Here is an 18,150-nt window from a genome sequence, read left to right on the forward strand (position 1 = left end):
GCTTGTGATCTTTTTAGACTGTTGCCTTCTGGCAGAAAATACAGAACAATTAAAACTAGGACCACACGTCTTCTGAATAGCTTTTATCCCAGAGCTATAATTGCACTCAACAATGAACTAAAGGGCCACCATCGGTGAGCTATTGGACAGCACTACTTGGTCTGTTGTGTGGATGCTTGGGTGGTTTAGGGGCGGGATTTTTTTTTTGCTGGGTTGGGGTGTGTGTTTGGGGATTGTTATGTGTGTTGGGCCTGGTCTCTGGGCGTTATGTGAATTTTGTTGTATCTGTATTCTGTGTATATATGTACAATGACAATAAAATAAAGTAAAGCAACTACCCTTAAAAAAATGGAGATAGGAAAGTGTTAAAAGCAGGCAATGCATATCAGAAAGTGCTCAAAGGTCAGCACTTGTTTAATATTTTTTAACTATCCTGTTTCTTTCCATTGTGATGCTCACCATTCCCCTTTCTTTTTGACATGCTTAAGGACTAATCCCTTCGCTAACAACATTCAACACTGTAACACAATTACTAGAATACATAAATAAATCTATCAAGTGCAAAACCTAGGCAGAACGTGGAGCTGAGGTTTGCATGCTGGGATAGGCAGGGAGCCACATAGTTGGACCAAAGCAGAAAGCTGAAAGAGTGTGCCCTATTATCCACATTTGAATCAGACCATATCTGCACCCTCACCGGCTTCACAATCCACTTCTGACGACCCGCACAATCTTCCCAAGCTTTCCTGAGAAGCTTGATATCTTGTGGGAGGATGAAAGATTGGGGCAGAAAGTTGAACTCCTTTTTCCCAAAGCGCAGTTGCATTTTGGACACATTTCTCCACAGACGGTCTTTCCGACCAATTTGGAATGAGCCAGGAAAGTGGTTCAACTGTAGATAGGAAATGAGGAGGAATAACAGAGTAAGAAGGTCCCAGTCACCTCTGGCTGGTACCATCTCCCCAAATTCTGTTACATTTGTGTGAATATCATTTGTACAAGCCCAAATCTTTGAACTGCACCTCCTACAGATAGAGATCATTGTTGGTACATCTATCACAATGGCTGAATCCACAAAATACACTAAGCCTAGCCAGCTGCTTAATCCAACCATAATAAATTAATTTTGAATCTGCCAATGCACATCTGGTTATCCTAACCAGATCAAGCCCCATCATTCTAGGGGCTACAGAAGCTCTGTCCACTTCCTCCAGCCCTGCTCAGGACAGGCAGTCCTCAGATTGCAATAGCAATTGGGACTGGAATTTCCATTGCTAAGCAATGTGGGTAAAAAGCACACTGTCACATGACTGCATGGTTTAGCAGTAGCGATTCCAGCAGTCCCAGCTGCTGTTGTAACCACAGGACTCCACAGATCTTGAAGCAAGGACATCATATGATCATGATGCCAGACAAGGCGGGAGTCCAACAAGCAGGCCAGTGGGTGAGAGCTACAGGCGGTTGGCTACACACCACGAGAAGGAGCTAGAGCATGGGGAGTGGATGCTGCAGGCAGGCACTATGGAGTGCAGGCAGGTAAGTAGGTACTATGGGGGGGGCACTGCAGGCAGGCACTAAAGAGTGTAGGTGAAAAAGCAGCAGGAATGGAAGCCACTTGCAATCTCCTTCCGGCTTCCCCATTGACTTTGCTGGTGGGAAGCCAGCAGGAAAGGTCACAAGTGGTGATTACATGACTGCAGGGACACTGCAATGGTCACATCTTCTAGGACCAATCATAAATTCCCATTGTTCAGTGCTATTCTAACTTTGAATAGTTTCTGAACAAATAGTCATAACCCAAAGTTTACCTGTATCCCATGAGCCCTCTACAAGATTGTACTTGGCAAGGGTTCATTAGATCAATGGTATCTTCCCTACTGGCCAGTCAGACTGCAGTAGAAATAGTTTGAATATTTCAGCCAATCAGTGTTTGGAACACATGTACTGGGCTAACTAACTTTGATACAGTACTCGATTTCATAACCAAGCAAATTACATCCCAGCTACTTCAAACCTCCATCTTTCTTCTTGGAGTTCTAATGGGAAACTTTTGGAAACCACAGGTGGCTGAGGTTCAGGTTTCCACAACAGTTACACATGAAAAAAGCCTGATTCACTGTTCAAGCTGCCCTTCACTTTCTCCAATATTTAATGGGTTACAGGATTCACACAACACATTGGACCCTTAAACGTCTTTGTTAAGCACACTGTGTGAACCAATTATTACACCTTGCAAACTTGTAGGCCTCTTTTAAAAGTGCAGCCACTAAGAACAACCCATGAAGAGGGGTGGGAAATACTGCAGCAAAAAACAGGCTATATGTAAATGTTTTCTGCAGGACAGGAAGGACTAGAGAGAAGATGTAACAAATTACATCTTCTGTCTCTACACTGAATTTTGTTGTTCAACACATTCATGTGCACTCTGAACAAATCACATACCTTCTGGTGTTCTTTGACAATTCTGAAGCCAGGTGATTTCATATGATGGCCCCAGCAGCCCAGCCAGTCATTATTTCCTATAGGTAATTATGAAAAAGTTATCCGAACAAAATATATATATATATCACTTTTTCTATACTATGCTCAAATAATTTAATTATAATACTCTAAGCATTTCAATTTATGAAATATAAATTTAGAATATTTCCCCTCTTCCACCTGATTTAAGAACATTTTCATATTATAACAAAATTATAACACAGCAACATATCCAATGCCACATGACAATTATCTTTGTTTTCTAACAGATCCCACTCTTATCTAAATATGGTCCATTGAAAAGGCCATTAGAACTCTGTATTATTGCACACAGAGCACTGGTTAATCAGTCAGTATATACCAAGTATGACATGTACTGCTAAATCATGGAAAACTTACTTCATTTTTGAACCTTCTTTTATCTAATCTCCTCTTTTCTAGCTGTTTTGATCCCACAACATGTGGTAGCAATGAAGTTCAATACAAAACATCAGAATCTTGGGGCAGTAACACTCCAACAAAAACTGACCAAAGGGATACAGTTAGGCAGAACAAACTGAAAGCTTCCTTAAAACCTGGACAAGAGCTGTGCAACAGCCACAATTAGAACACTATGTGATTGAAATCTACATTCTTAAAAATTACATGTTTTTAACCAACGCTATCCCACAGTAACTCTATGGAATTTTGCAAATTCATGGAACCTGGGAAAAAGATTCCATGAAATTGAAATGACCCACAAATCATTCCCAGTTTGAATAAGACTCACTTCTGCTGATTTTGAAGTGGGATCTGGCAATGGTTTGCTTCACAATGTTTGGAGTCACTGTACTCATTTTCCATCGCAGCATCTTCCTCTGTTCCCAAGGAAGCTTCTCCACTAAGAAGTAGATCCCAAAAACAAAAGCTGGTCAAACCCAAGAAATACCCATTTCTCAAAAAATCAATTTGCCATAAAGAAAACAGCAGGAAATGTCTTGGAGAAAATAGCCTTTTGTCATGGAGTAAAAAGACTGAAACTATAAAATGGAGACGCTCTTCAAAAAATTTCCATTGCATATCCATAGGCTAATGGTTCTCTGTCTTAGAAGCAAATATATATATAGCAATGAGAAGAAACAGCTGCTTCTGCCAGATCGTGCCAATCTGTTTAGAAAGGACTTTTCAGTTTCTCTCTATTCCTGGCTCTCTATTCCCCAACCTGCATGCAATTCACAATGTCCTAAACTTTCCACAAACAACTCTTTCTCTTGCAAATTCTTACATTAGCTGGATATTTGTAAAAGATACCAGTTTATACTGCTGGTGTTAATTCACTGGGCCTTGGAAAATCTGCTTGGAGCTTGGCAATCAACCCAAACTTCAGACCAGACTGCACTATCCTCTTTCTGGTAGCAAAATAGCTATATCACAATTGGGGTTTTTCCTATCTAGCACCAATCCTCTGGAACCAAATGACTGCGTACCAAAATTTAAAAAGGCAATTAAAAAAAAAAACGGCTTTTGTGAAAATTATCTAAACATTGATCCCAAAATTGTTTTAATTTTTAGAAGCTACTTTAAGGCTCTGTATTTTAACAATCATCTTAAATTGGATCATAATGTGTTATTGTATTATTTTCTGATGCTTCACTTTATTATTGTGTACGATGCCTGGTACATGAAAAATGAAAAAAACATTTTTTAAAAACCCTTTACATTCTCTGTTGTGGGGTTAGATTACCGGGACTGGCAGAAGGCAGAAGACTGAGAAAGATTAAAAAGTGGACCACACAAAGAGATATTGCTGCCATAGCAAGAAGCATGTACAAAATTAACATTTAGGATGGGCTGCTGTGATAACTATGAGAACACCCAGGCTTAGCATAGCAAATCACAAATGTGCCCATTACTGCTGCAAATAAATCTGTGACTTATTCAGCCTATCTGAGACAGATCAAGAAGTAGAATAAAATGACTCCATCTACTGGGCTTGGTAAATGCAGGAAAGAATTCGCATTCCTAGCAGCATTCGCTTCAATGTTCTCAGGAATCTATAGCTCCACCTACGTATGTAAGCATATCTAGAGATAAATATCTCTTCCCACATCTCTATTCAACATCTTTGTTTAATTAATGGGAGAGACCAGAGCTACAGTCTGTATCCATCCCCTTGTCAACCCTTCACTTTATTACTCTGTTGCAATCTCTGATCTTTACACCATCATCAATATATTTGGCCCCAAATGCTAGTACTTGCAATGGATTCATCTTACCTCTCTCATCCTGGGTTCCAAAATAGATGGTGGAAGACACATTGGGGAAGAGGCTGTGTGTAAGAGCTGGCTTGACAATTCGCTCTTGACCCTCAAGTGGAGGCACTAATCCCTCAACACAGGTCCTATGAAAAGAAACAGATTTGCCTAACTATATGGCTACAAGAGAAAAGAAGGCAAAATACATAGTACAGGTAAGCAGCCTTGGGAAAGCCAGCAGCACAATATCTTTCTTGAGCTCCTGTTGCTAGTTGACATAGTTGTATTTAATTGCCATAGCCTTTAATTAACATTGATCAAAAATGTGAGTTTTGTTTTGGCTGAGAAGTACTGGGTTAGAAAACAAAGGAATCAAAGCTATTTTTCAACCCATTTACTTAGCAGCCCTATTTCTTTTTGTGAAAACACAACTTGTCTAAGTTGAGATTCAACAAGGTAAACAAAACATGCATGTATCCATCATCTGGGTTTATCTAAGTCCAGTTTAGGTACATGGATAAGTTCATGAAATCAAGTTGAACTCAGACACTCTTCATTTACTAAGTACATTATGGACAGAAAGCAGGGCAATTCGTGTCTGGCACTAACCTAGATATGAGAGCAACAGAACCACTGGCGGATAAGCTGGATGATGAGGAACCATCTGATTCACCTGAAATGAAGAAGAACATTAATTTATACTGGCCAGCTTTGATACAGTTGACTAAAAACAACTTGAATAAAAGAAAATAGTTTACTCAGTACTGCATCAGAATATATCATTAAAATGCAAATCAAGCCAGCACATTATTTTCTTTAGAGCACAACTAATTAAATATTGCAAGAAAGAAATCTTCACAAGTAGATCAAATTATCTACACTTTAAAGATAACTCAAGCTAGTTTTAATTATGGCCATAACGTATTTCAGTTCTTTTATTAAAAGAAAAGTTCTTTTATTATTTCTGCCTCTCTTATTATTTATTGATTAATATGTATGTGATATCCAACTGTAAAGATTATTACTATGATAATAATGTTAACTTTTTATTAGATCTGAGTTGTTCTGAAATCTTAGTAATTAGAATCTGTATTCCTTGGATATAATCAGTACATCAACATTTTTATTCTCTGGCTTATCACATTATAAATGATTGCACTCTAAAGAAGGAACATAAATAAACATTAATGACCTTCCCCATCTTCCTCTTCTCCTTCCTCATCCTGACTGCAAATATCTTCCAAGCCATCCGGAAGTTCTTCTTCCGCATCTTCTACTTCTGCTTGATCTAGCAGGGGAAGATTGACTACAGCTCTACAATACAAGATTTATTTTGACCAAGTGAAACTTTTTGAGTAGTTTATACTATTCCTGTAATTCAACTAATGAAGGAAACAAAAAAATTCCATCTCAGTGGCCTGAAGAGCTCCCAGACAAGAACAAAAGAAGTTAGGGCATTCCCCTTCCCACCCAAAAGACTTCCTTCTCCTCCCTGCTATTTATTTACATGGTAGAATTAAGTATGTAACATATCACTATATTCCTAGGATTAAATGCAGTTTCACCTATCTGGCCATTTTCTATACTGATATAAATTCCTCAAAACAAAACATACACCAAAAAATACAGTAGAACCATATACTGTACCAGGGTTTAAATTAGGACACCATTCGGCAATCTGGAACCCTCTAGGATGATCTGACATTAAAATTCCTAGAAATATGGGATGGTAGCCCCAACCTAATAGGGAGTACTAGGACTGGGTTGTGAGACACACATGTAAACACAGAAATAGGATATTATAGACCGGGGTGTCCAACTTGCATCGTCACGTGACGTATCGCGACTTTTCACCTCTTTGCTAAAATGGGGATGAGCATGGCCAGTGCATGATGCATCTGACCCGGAGGCCCCGAGTTTGACACCCCTGTTATAAACCTGTTTCCATCCAGCACCTGTTTCCACCCAGTAAAGGGAAACATCCAATACAAATAATTGACAGCTTATAACAATCTTGAAAAAGAACACTATCCCTATATAGCAATACCTATATAACAAAGAGGCTATGATACTTACTCAGACTCTTTCAGAGTAGTAGACTGCCCCCACTTTGCTTCCATGTTTAGCTGAAGAGTGGAAATTTTTGTCTCTACCTCAGAGACTGCCATTCGTGGGGACATCTCTGCTGTCATCACCTGTTCTGTGATATTCACAGGGGGAGCGACCAATTGATTCAAGAGGCTATGGTTGGGCATTTCGGAATTTGAGGTGAGGATACGCGTGTCCATACGCTTAGTGCAGACATCGGCAACTTCTGTGCTTATAAGGCTGTGATGGCGGCTACCAGGTTCTAAATTCAGGGAGCTGGGAACTGGCACTTCCTTCGGGGTGATCTGGGCTACAATATGTGGTTTCCACCGATTGAACAGATTGGCATGGAAGCTGGCGTTCATAAGGCAAGAGCTATCAATGCGGTGACCAAACTCACTATAAGTACTAACTTTCCGGATACCGCTTGCTGTTAGTTTCCTCATGGCTTCTGTCAACCGCGCATCTTGTTCTTTCAGATTCTGTGATCTAGTCTCGCCATCCTCAAGGGCCACAGTGACCGTTCTGATTTAAGAACCATGCCGTTGTGTACAGGTGAGCGAGGAGATTGGCACAGGTTGCTCAAAAGTGGAACTGCTGTTTTTTCCAAGCTTCTTTTCAAGATTCACAGGACAACCATCCCCATTCCCCCCAGAATGGGTCCAAGAAAATCCTGGAGATCTTGACAATCCTTTCAGCTTCTTACTTTCTGGTGTTAGCGGTTGCTGCTGCTGTTGCTGCTGCTGCTGCTGCAAAGGCACTTTTGCACTAGCTGGCCTCAGGAAAGAGTTATTGTTTAGGACTGGTCTATAAGCACTGGCGGTTTGCTTCCCTGAATTGAGGAGGAAAACCCTTTGACAATGGATTGGAACGCTCCCCAGCTGTACTTGGCATAAGAAATGGATCCACCGTGGAAGACGACATGGTTTTATTGAGGACAGAATGATAGATGGGAGGTGGGGCACGAAGCGGTTTCTTCTCCAAGGTACTAGGCTGCAAGCAGATGGACTCAAGTCTCCGATAGGGCTTATGTCTAAAGTAAGACCGTCGATAAAGCAGGGTGCTCCCAAGGAAGTTTGGGGAGAGAATGGGACTGAGCTGTAGGCGGGCTCAGGAGCACTGCCTCACTACATAATGGCTCTGGATATAAGAGGGGGGATGCTGGGAAGAGATCCCTGAGTGGACTGAGCATTTGTCTTGCAAAGTGGTCACATGATTTTGTTCCAGTTGCCAAACAGGCTTCACCTGCTGCCTAGCAAGGTACCAAGACTTGCTCTTGTGAAGCTTTGTTGTGAGTGGTGGCACTGACAGCCCTGGTGAAATGCCCACCTGGAACTGGTTTCTTTTTTTGAGGCTTAGGCTATAGGCTTCTGGCCCTGCTGAGGCCATGTAGAGCCATCCCACACCTTCAATGATCACAGCTTTTGAACAGGATTCAGTCAAAGCAGCATTTTTACTTTGGCCAGCCTGAAAATAAACCAGCACATATGAAAATGTTGAGCAGATCAAGAGGAAGACATCAATGATGGCATCATTTTCATCATTAGAGTGATTAAGGAATGACAAAACCATGAACCGGTAATCCAATTTAGTTTGTTGAAATATAGACGTTTCAGGAAGTTTTTGGGACAAACAGTCAAAGTGTGCTTATTTCTATAAGGCAGTGTGCTGCAACATATTCAGTATTGGTTGTGAGGTAAAAACAACAACAACCGGTTTTCCTGTTTCTAAGTATTTGATTCCTGCTTTCATATTCTGCTAGTCATGATTTATCTATAATTTATTATTTTGATGACTTTTCAAAGAAAGGTACTCAGTAATATGACATCAGTTCTGTGTGGATTACATCAGCTCCAACATTTAGGTTCTAACTATAGCTCCATTCTCATACAAAGATAGATTTAAAAAAAAATTCTGGTCATCTGAATAGGCCATAAAAACCTCTTAACAGGTAATATTAAACTATGACAGATAAATTTGACTTTACATAACATGCTAAGCTAACTCACATTATGGCTTAACATTTTGGTCAAGACTAAAGGTCATACCCTTGGTTAATCAGTCAATATTTCCTTTACAAAGTATTATGACAGAGCTTGGATACAGCATATGTGAGTGCAGTGTTTGTTCATTTGCAAAAATATAAATTTTAAAATTTAAATTTCAAGCAATTTTAATCCTCCAATCCACTCTCACTATGCCTGACAAGTATATGATTTGACAAATCAGATATATCTCCCAAAGTATGTCCATACTGCATGAGAAGGCTCAAGGTCAGTGATGGCTAGCCTTTTTCTCCTCTCGTGTTGAAATTGTGCGAGCATGTGCTATTCCAGGTGTGTGTGTGTCCACACCCACAATGCAATGCGCTTGCCACCTTGCACATGCGCATTTGACACTCTCCGCCACGGCATGCATGTGCATGCCTCCCCCATAGCCTACTTGTCCTCCTGCACCATGGCGGGAGGGGGGGAGGCTTTTTGCTCTCCCCAGGCTCTGGAGGCTTTCCTTGAGCCTCTGAGAAGGCAAAAACAGCCTCCCCTGGGCTCCAGAGGTCCTTCCTGATGCCTCATGGCACCAAAAATGGAGCGTAGGGCCCCCCCGCACACCCCCATGCTCCCCCTGCATGCGCCCACATCTCCTGCATGCGCGGCAGAGACCCAAAAATCAGTTGGTTTGTGCACGGTGGATCTAACCTGGGTGACAGCTTGCGTGCCCACAAAGAGGGGTACCACAGGTTTGACATCACGGCTCTACATGCTGATAATTATTAGCTAAGATTTTGATAATCAAAGCAGTATCAAAATGGTGCTAATTGGTCAGAAAACTGTTGCTGTATTTTTGGAGTATAAGACGCACCTTTTTCCCCTCAAAAAAGAGGTTGAAAATCTGGGTGCGTCTTATAAACTGAATACAGAGTTTTTTGCCTCCCGAAACCTTGCCCCCCTTTGCAAAAATGGTCATGGATTGCCTTTAGGAGGCTTTCAGAGTGCTCCTGGGGTTTGAGAAGGGGAGAAATGAGCGAAAAATGGGCCGCTTTTTTTTCAATTCCCCCCCCCCCAGCTCCCAGGAGCACGCTATAAGCCTCCTAAAGGCTATGCATGCCATTTTTGTGAAAAACGAGCCGTTTTTGGGAGGTCTGCAGAGTGCTAAAGCTTGGTGCCTCTTATACTCCGAAAATGTGGTATGTTAGCTAATGCATCTTCTTTAAACTGATTAGTCATCTCATGCTTTTTCATTTATTTGAACTTAAAGAAAAACTGATTCCAAGATTAATGATGAGCACTGGATGTTCTTCTCTGTGGATGTCTCCTGATGCAATGGAATGCAGCCCCTTGTACCATGTGCTAAGAAGGCAGAAGGAGGGAGGCATAAACAAAGCTAAATTCCATTCTCACAATTGCAGCCATTCAATGTAATGCAGCTGATGGAGATTAGCCTCTGTATTTTCCCTTTCACAGCTTCATTTTACCTGGTAATTTTTTAGATGCTATTAATTAATAAATTTGTTTCAAGGTATTCATTATAGCATATGCACAGAGGAGTGTCTTCATATCATTTCCATGTGAAACTACTGCCATTCAAGATTTTTCAACAGACATATAATCTTCAACATATAAAGTATATAAGGCTATTGGGAGTCAAATCTTTTTCACAAAATATTGTATTGCCTCATTTTAGGAATCTTATCCCCATCAAAATTCAGCTTTTAAGTTCTTGTTGATAAGGGCAACCTTTGATCTCACAAAAGGCTTCAATAACAATCCCAAGCAAACTGCTTTTATGTCAAAACAACTGTCAAACTAACATTCTAGAATAAGAAGTTCTCTACTGGTTGCATACTGGAATGGGCTACATCTCTTGACCTCTTCAAAAGAGCCACTGAATACTTCAATAAATTACCCAGTAGAAGTCCCCTAAACCTCCTATTCCAAACCAATCAAGGTTTATCAGCCATCAGCCAAAAGCTTTCATACTTGAGAATAGTATGATTATAAGACTACAGGAATCAGACTAGAAGAGGAATTTGAGAAAAGATACTATATGGAATGTCTGAAAATAGATTTTAAAAATGACAACTTATAAGAGTGATCTGAAAAATGATATTTTAAAAAATGGATTTTCATATGAAATCACCTGAAGTTTATAATTAAGGGGGCTATACAATAATAAATCAGAAGAATACTTTGGAAAGCCTTATTACAAAGGGGAAATGTTAAACTGCTGAAGCTGTTCCTGAAAAGAGACAAAGAGAAAATGATCAGAAATCAACTAGTGGTGGGACATTTGGTGGAATTAAAGATTAAGCTTTTAAAAATAAATGGAAGGAACACAAAGTGGATTTATTTGACCAAGGTTAAAATATATATGTTATGGTTTCTGGTAGCTATAATAGATTTTGTTTAATCAGGACAGAACGATGAAGCTTTAAAATTTATTTAGAAATGGTGAAAGACTTGTTTTGATTTATTTCTTAGTGAAAATGAGAATTTGGAATACAAAATAGATTTGATTAAAGTTAAATATGTTATTACTTCTAGTAACTCTTAATAAATCTTTGTTGATTAAGGCTGAATGATGAGTTTTACAATTTGGTTACTGATTTAAGGATAAGATATGGGGGGGAAAGGGAGGAATCATCTTTTATACATCTTTTATTTTTAGCACCTTTTTCCTTCTTAATATTTTACTTAATCTTTTATCTTTGCATTTGTAACCTTTAATTATTATTTTAAAAAAAACCTGAAAGCTTGTTTTCGATTTGTACACATCATACTGAAATGTAGATTTGCAATGGATGTCAAAACAGAAGATGGGGGTTAAATAATATTAGGTAGCCAGTAGATTAAAAACAGGCATTGTGTCTAATCATTTATGAATATGAACAAAAGGACTATCCATAAGAGGGAGATCACCTTCTTCAGGAAATTAAAGGTAGGAAGCTGAAAAATACTCCTCAGCTCTATTTTGCAAACTTGGAATGTAATAAAAATGAACTGAACAATTTTTTTAGATATAATAACTCAAGAAGGGGATGATATGTAATCGGTGGCAGGAGGTTGTCAGTTTTACATTTTGATTTTTTTTTAAAGGAAATTACTGGTCACCTTTAAAATGCCTTTGGTAGAAATACTGGTAGATAATTGTATTAAATTAACTCTTTAAAGATATCAGCTAGTAACTCTTAATATCAAATTATTAACTCTTCAGAAATTAATATCTTCTGAAGATATTAATTATTTCAATTTTAAATAGGTCTGGAGGAGTTTTATCACATTCCCCCATTTTCCTTTTGTGTAAATTACAGCAAAAACAGAGATGTTCCTCCCTAAGTATGATCCCTGAAATATTTCAGAAGGTAGTTGTAAGAGTTAGAGCTGTAGACTCATTACACAAAGCTTCTGTTTGATCGGTACCAAATAGCAGCACATGTAAAAAAGTTTGAACAAACAGCTTTTTAAAGGAGTGTATTCAATGATACATTCTGCTAGATTCCAAATACCACTTGTTTTTAATACTGCTGCTCACATGACAGGCTACCGAATGCTGAATCAGCAGCACTGAATGCTGACTTAGACATATTGTTACAACATACAATATATAGACAAAGCATTGTGACTGAACTTTATAATTGCCATTACCACTGCTCTAGGCCCTCCTGTTCAAATCCTTTCCAAAACTTTGTTTTCAATTTCAGTTTTCTTTAGAGGAATAGCTATTTCAATTCAGTTGTTCTTGGTTTCAAATTCATCCAAATCAGGCTGCTTTAATTTGGGATTCACAAAATCTGAGGATACCTCTACTTACCAAGTTCTTCTATCTTTGTTAAGATCCTTCACTAAAACAATTCCATCACTACCAAAACCCCATTCTTTACAATACCACATGCTGGCCCTGCTATCTCTATGATAGAATATAACATATAAATTTATCTATCATTTTGGCATGTCTATCTATGTTTTTTTAAGGAAAAGCTAAAAGGAAAATAGTCCTCGACTTATAACCATTTGTTTAACAACAGTTCAAAGTTCCTCAAAGTTGCAACCGTCACACTACCTGTGCAATCATAGAATTACAGTTTGGGTACATGGCAACCAGCTTGCAATTATGATGGTTGCAACCACTTGAGTCACGTGACAATTGCTGATCTTCCTAGATGGCTTCCGACAAAAAAAATCAATGGGTTAACAACTGCAGTAAACATGGCTAAAATCAAGTCCAAACATGTGAACATTCTCTTAATGAATGCATCATTTAGTGATCAAATTTCTGCTCCCAACTGTAGCCATAAGTCAAGAACTGTCTGTATTACACTGAGGTTAATGTAAATCTGATAGTTTCAGCAAATATTTCAAACAGCACTGACCTAAAAGTGGTTTACCATTACTTTCCGTAACTGTATCATAGAGAAGTGACAACTACAATTTTTAATATGTATGTTCATATTAAAAAGCAAACTTCCACATCTCAAAAGCAAACTTTATGGAAGGCTGAACTACACCTCAAAATTAACACCACAATAACACCAAAGATTTAATTTGAAATGAATAAGTCAATTAATCTTATTTAGAGGTCCAAAGATTTACTCCAAATAAATACACATTGTGCTAAGTAAGATTTCAAATGCTACTTCACCAAGTATATCATTTCCTCAGTCTATCTTTTTATCTATTCACAATTGGTAAGATATCCATTCAAAAAACTAAATAGTTTTTGCATTTATAAGGTATAAAATCCTATCAATATCCTGTTCCTTTAGAAATAATGCTAATCCATTAATAACTGTAATAAAACCATTTTAAAGGGGATAGTCCTATCCCTTACATATCATATCTTTTATCTAAGCTTTGAAAATAAATTAACCAGCCTCTTTTTGAAGCAAGACAATATAATATGAAATGTTCTCCTTTTCTGACAAACAACACCCCCCCCACCCCCCCACCCCCCCAGTAATTCAGGTTTAGGAGACCATGCAGTCCACAAAGTAGATTTGGGCTAATTTAGTATGGAAATAAAAACTGATTTGTCATCTATTATTCTCAGTCAAAATTACCCAGTGAGAATGTCATCAAGGAAATTATAATAATCAGAAATGATTATTGGACTTAAAGATACTTCATATTTAAAATAGTATAATGTGGAAGTAGTAGCTCTTTAAAACACAAAACTAGTAGATTTTTTATGCTTAAAAATATAAACTAAAAATAATTGATTACTTCTATTCCCATCATTCCATTGCTATGCAAGACAGTTCTTAAGTGAGTTGTGCCAGATTTTACAACATTTTGCGATGGTTGTTAAGTGAATAACTGCAGTTGTTAAGTGAATCAGCCAGTCTTTAAGCAAATCCAGCTTCCATGATTGATTCTGCTTCTGGAAGTCACAAATGGTGATCACATGGCCTGGAGGCACTGCAACCATCATAAATATATACTGGTTGCCAAGTGCCCAAAGTTGATCACATGACTGTGGGAATGCAATGACAATCATAAGTGTGAGTCCTCACACATTGGCCATAAGTCACTTTTTTCAGTGCCACTGTAACTTTGAACAATTGCTAAATGAACAATCGGTTGTAAGTTGAGGACTATTTATAAAATGGTTGAATACATACCACAATTAAGCCAAAACCAAGCAAGCCAAATTGTGGCTTTAGACAATATGTGAGTTCAATAACTTTTAGAAATGTTGCCAGAAAAATAAATTTTGCTGCTAAATTGCATGCTGTTAAATGGTGGAATGCTTTTAGTATGAACTAAAAGTAGCAACTTTTTTTTTTCTTTTGGTACCTTAGAGTCTGTTTTGACTCTTGGCAAGGGCCAGGAACAGCCCCTCCAATTTTCCTAGGAAGGTTTTTGGAAGGCGTTTGCCCTTGCCTTCTTCCTAGGACTGAGAGAGAGTGACTGGTCCAAGATCACCCAACTGAATTTGTACTTAAGGCAGGACTAAAACTTATAGTCCTCAAGTCTCTAGTCTAGCACTGTAACCACAACACCAAACGACCTCTAAAATCTCACTATAGACAATACAGTGCCAATGTATTAAGAATTAATCTTCAATTGCTTGATAAGACTGAGATTCTACTACAGAAAATAGAGAAAACATTAACGATTATAGTTTGAATATTCCTATGAAGTACCGTATATACTCGAGTATAGGCCGACCCGAATATAAGCCGAGGCACCTAATTTTACCACAAAAAACTGGAAAAGTTATTGACTCGAGTATAAGCCTAGGGTGGGAAATGCAGCAGCTACCAGTAAATTTCAAAAATAAAAATAGATACCAATAATGTTTTTGAATATTTATTTCAAAGAAAAACAGTAAACTAGCGGTGTATTCAATGAAATACTTCACTCACCTCATGATGCTGATGTCCCGCTGTGATGATGATGTCCCGTGCAGCCGCGGGGGAGCGATGTCCCGCCTCCTATGACACACGGCACAGTGATTCCTATCATTGGATCACTGTACCAGAGGAGGTGGGACATCGCTATGTGGCTGCTTGCCATAACAAGGAGGAGGTGGGACATCGTTGCAGAGCGGCAGGAGGGGGAGGAAGGGGAATCGTAAGACAGCCCTGCATTACATTAGAACGTGAGGAGGGGGGGATGGTGCGGTGCGCGCTGCGCGGCAAACTGACACAGAGGGAGGGGAAACTCACAGGGGCACTGGGCCATTCACGAGTGTCACCCAGCGGCATGGCCCGCCCCTTTTTCTCCTCCATTTCGGGCAAATTTTTCACTGACTCGAGTATAAGCCGAGGCAGCTTTTTTCAGCCCAAAAAGTGGGCTGAAAAACTAGGCTTATACTCGAGTATATACAGTAGATAATGATAGACAGCAAAAACTTGTTAGTTTTGGAAAATGTTAAAGTAGCAGTTTCTGACCTTCTAAAGTCTATTTAAAAAATCAGACATTTTGATTTCATGCTATGGTTTCATTAATGTACAAACCATATATGTAAAAACCCAAATTGCTTCCTGGTGAAAAGTTGTAAACATTTAACATGTTCTAACTCGTCTTGACATCTAGAACTCAAAAGAGTGAGTTAAAAAGAGTTTACACTATGAATTAACAGATGAATGAATTTTCTTCTAGACTCAAGCAAAATGAAGGGCATCTGTAAACACCAAGATTCATATCTTTTTTATTATTCTGTAAACTTCTGCCTGGATGGTAACTTTTTAATAACATGTGCTGCACTGGTGGCCTTAAGCAGTAACATTTACTATATTGCTGGAGATGCAATAAGTGAATACCTGGGAGCATATATTTTCAAAAGACACTCCCAGCTATGAAATCTTTTCCTCAGAGAGGCTATCTGCCATTGATTGCTTTAGCTATTACCGTAATGTGCTGCTTTAGAATCAGTTGGCAGGAAAGACTTATCTCAATACTATAAATCAATTGAAAAACATGTTGCATTTTTTCCAAGGTTGAAGTTTCTAAGCTCAGGAATATGCCACTAAAGACCAACTGCACAGAACTGAATCAGAAGGGCAGGGTTGCTTAATATTGTGACTTCTCAGATAATTATCAAATAAGAAATAAAATTTGAACTTGATACCTAATCAAACCAGTTCTATTTTTCTCCTCAAAGTACTACATAGTGAATCCACTTTGACTGTGGAGACTTTGATTAAGTGGAGATTTTCTTTAGTGGAAGTTAGGGAAAGTGGATTTTGCCAAATCCTCTTTAATTCTGCACTCACCATTAACCTGCTCCAGATTTGAAACATGTCTCAGAATATGGGAGGTAATATGAGGATGCTATTATTTCCAAGATAAGCAGAATCTCTCCTTCAATGGTTTTTCAATAAGGCTTAGTTTCCAGATCCTAGCATCCTGATCATTTTCTAATAAACATTCTCTATTTTGACATTCTTTAAATATGATGTCCATAACTGGACTAATATGCCAGACACAGTATGATTTCTAAAAATAGAGGGGAATAATACTATATTTTGATACTATGGTTCTGTTAATATACCTTAGAATTGCATTAACTTTCTCAATTCTTATTAGGCACCTACATTTTCCACAGGTGCCTAATATAGAGAGCTATGTCAGCTATTACCAAATAAAAATAATGTCTGCATCAATGACAAAAAGATTATTAAGAACAAAGTAATGACCAAGAAAATATAGACAATTCAACCTTGAAGTATGGATGGATTTAGGCAAGTCATTCATTTCTGCAGCTTTATTTCACTATGTCTAAAAGAGAACATCAGTAGTGATGCCCCTTATGACAAATGATCAGACTTGAAATAATTACAAGAAGATTCCTCCCCATGGACAGGAAGATGCCTCTAAAGTTGATATCACCTATTGAAATGATAGAATAAAAGGTCCCATGAACGCTTGCTTGTACAATCATTCCACCTATCCCTTTCTCACACTTATTGTATGAACTAGTTCAGTGTGCCTACCCACGTGTAGTTTGCCTTTCAACAAAAGGATTAATCTTTTGCAAATGGTAATCACATACTGCTGATGCAAAGGATAGCAAAATAAACTATCCAAAAGGGTGGGGGAGGGGATTTATTTTAACACTTTTGAGGGCAAATAGCAGACGATCCCCAGCTGATTTGTCGATCCTGAACTTAACCTGTTCAATATAAATTGGAAGAGAGACCTCTGCGTTTCAGGGTTACTGCATAACCCTGAAACGCAGAACTGTAATTTCCCTCAAGACATGAGGGAAGGAGCACATGGGAAGAAACCAAAGGGCTGATCTATAGGAAGATAAGCCCGGGTTCTATATAAATCTATATAAATGTACCAATAAAGGAGAATATTTCTAGCTCAGGTTGAAATGGGGGGGGGGTGTTCCTTCGTGCTCCGGTTGTTGCCTTGCAGACCTTTCATTACCCAAACTAGGTGAGGCCGTCAGAGTTGGTGCTGATGATGTTACCCAGTTTGGGTTAATGAAAGATCTGCAAGAAAACAACCGAGCTCGGAGAGCACCGAGGCCCTCCCTCCCCCCATAAATATTTTTAATACATTCAATCAAATCCGCCCAAAGGGGAGCATCGTCCAAGAAAGCTCAGACTAGTCGTTTCAGACGGTCTCAGTTCCACTGGAATTAAAAGCCGGGCGCTTCGGCCTCCTCCAAGCCAAGAGCGCTCCGGGAATTCAATATCCCGCGGAAGGAGGAAAAGTGGATCCACCACCCAGGGCTGCGGTTACAGGGCCCGCACATACTTACCGGCTCCGGGGCAGGCGCTGGCTTAACCCCTCCGGCCCAACCCGATCCGCCTGCTGTTACCATAGAGACACTTCCGGCTAAGGCGGGGCTAGAATGCCGCCAATGGCTGTTCCTAGCGTTCGGCCTCTTTGCC

General features: G+C 39.0%; 1 protein-coding gene across 1 annotated transcript in view; it reads right to left on the bottom strand.

Moving 5' to 3' along the window:
* Nucleotides 1-18,097, bottom strand: part of TTLL4 (tubulin tyrosine ligase like 4) — a 31,467-nt gene extending 13,370 nt beyond the window's left edge. Inside the window, 13 exon segments of the mRNA XM_032217646.1 lie at nucleotides 698-892; nucleotides 2,443-2,519; nucleotides 3,251-3,361; nucleotides 4,737-4,861; nucleotides 5,325-5,388; nucleotides 5,908-6,029; nucleotides 6,792-7,314; nucleotides 7,317-7,378; nucleotides 7,380-7,654; nucleotides 7,656-7,883; nucleotides 7,885-7,958; nucleotides 7,961-8,270; nucleotides 18,018-18,097. Of these exon segments, the coding sequence (XP_032073537.1) occupies nucleotides 698-892; nucleotides 2,443-2,519; nucleotides 3,251-3,361; nucleotides 4,737-4,861; nucleotides 5,325-5,388; nucleotides 5,908-6,029; nucleotides 6,792-7,314; nucleotides 7,317-7,378; nucleotides 7,380-7,654; nucleotides 7,656-7,883; nucleotides 7,885-7,958; nucleotides 7,961-8,270; nucleotides 18,018-18,080 (2,229 nt within the window). The 5' untranslated portion in view covers nucleotides 18,081-18,097.
* Nucleotides 18,098-18,150: the final 53 nt, after the last annotated feature.

This window comes from Thamnophis elegans, chromosome 1 (assembly GCF_009769535.1).
Source record: "Thamnophis elegans isolate rThaEle1 chromosome 1, rThaEle1.pri, whole genome shotgun sequence".
Lineage (NCBI taxonomy): Eukaryota > Metazoa > Chordata > Lepidosauria > Squamata > Colubridae > Thamnophis > Thamnophis elegans.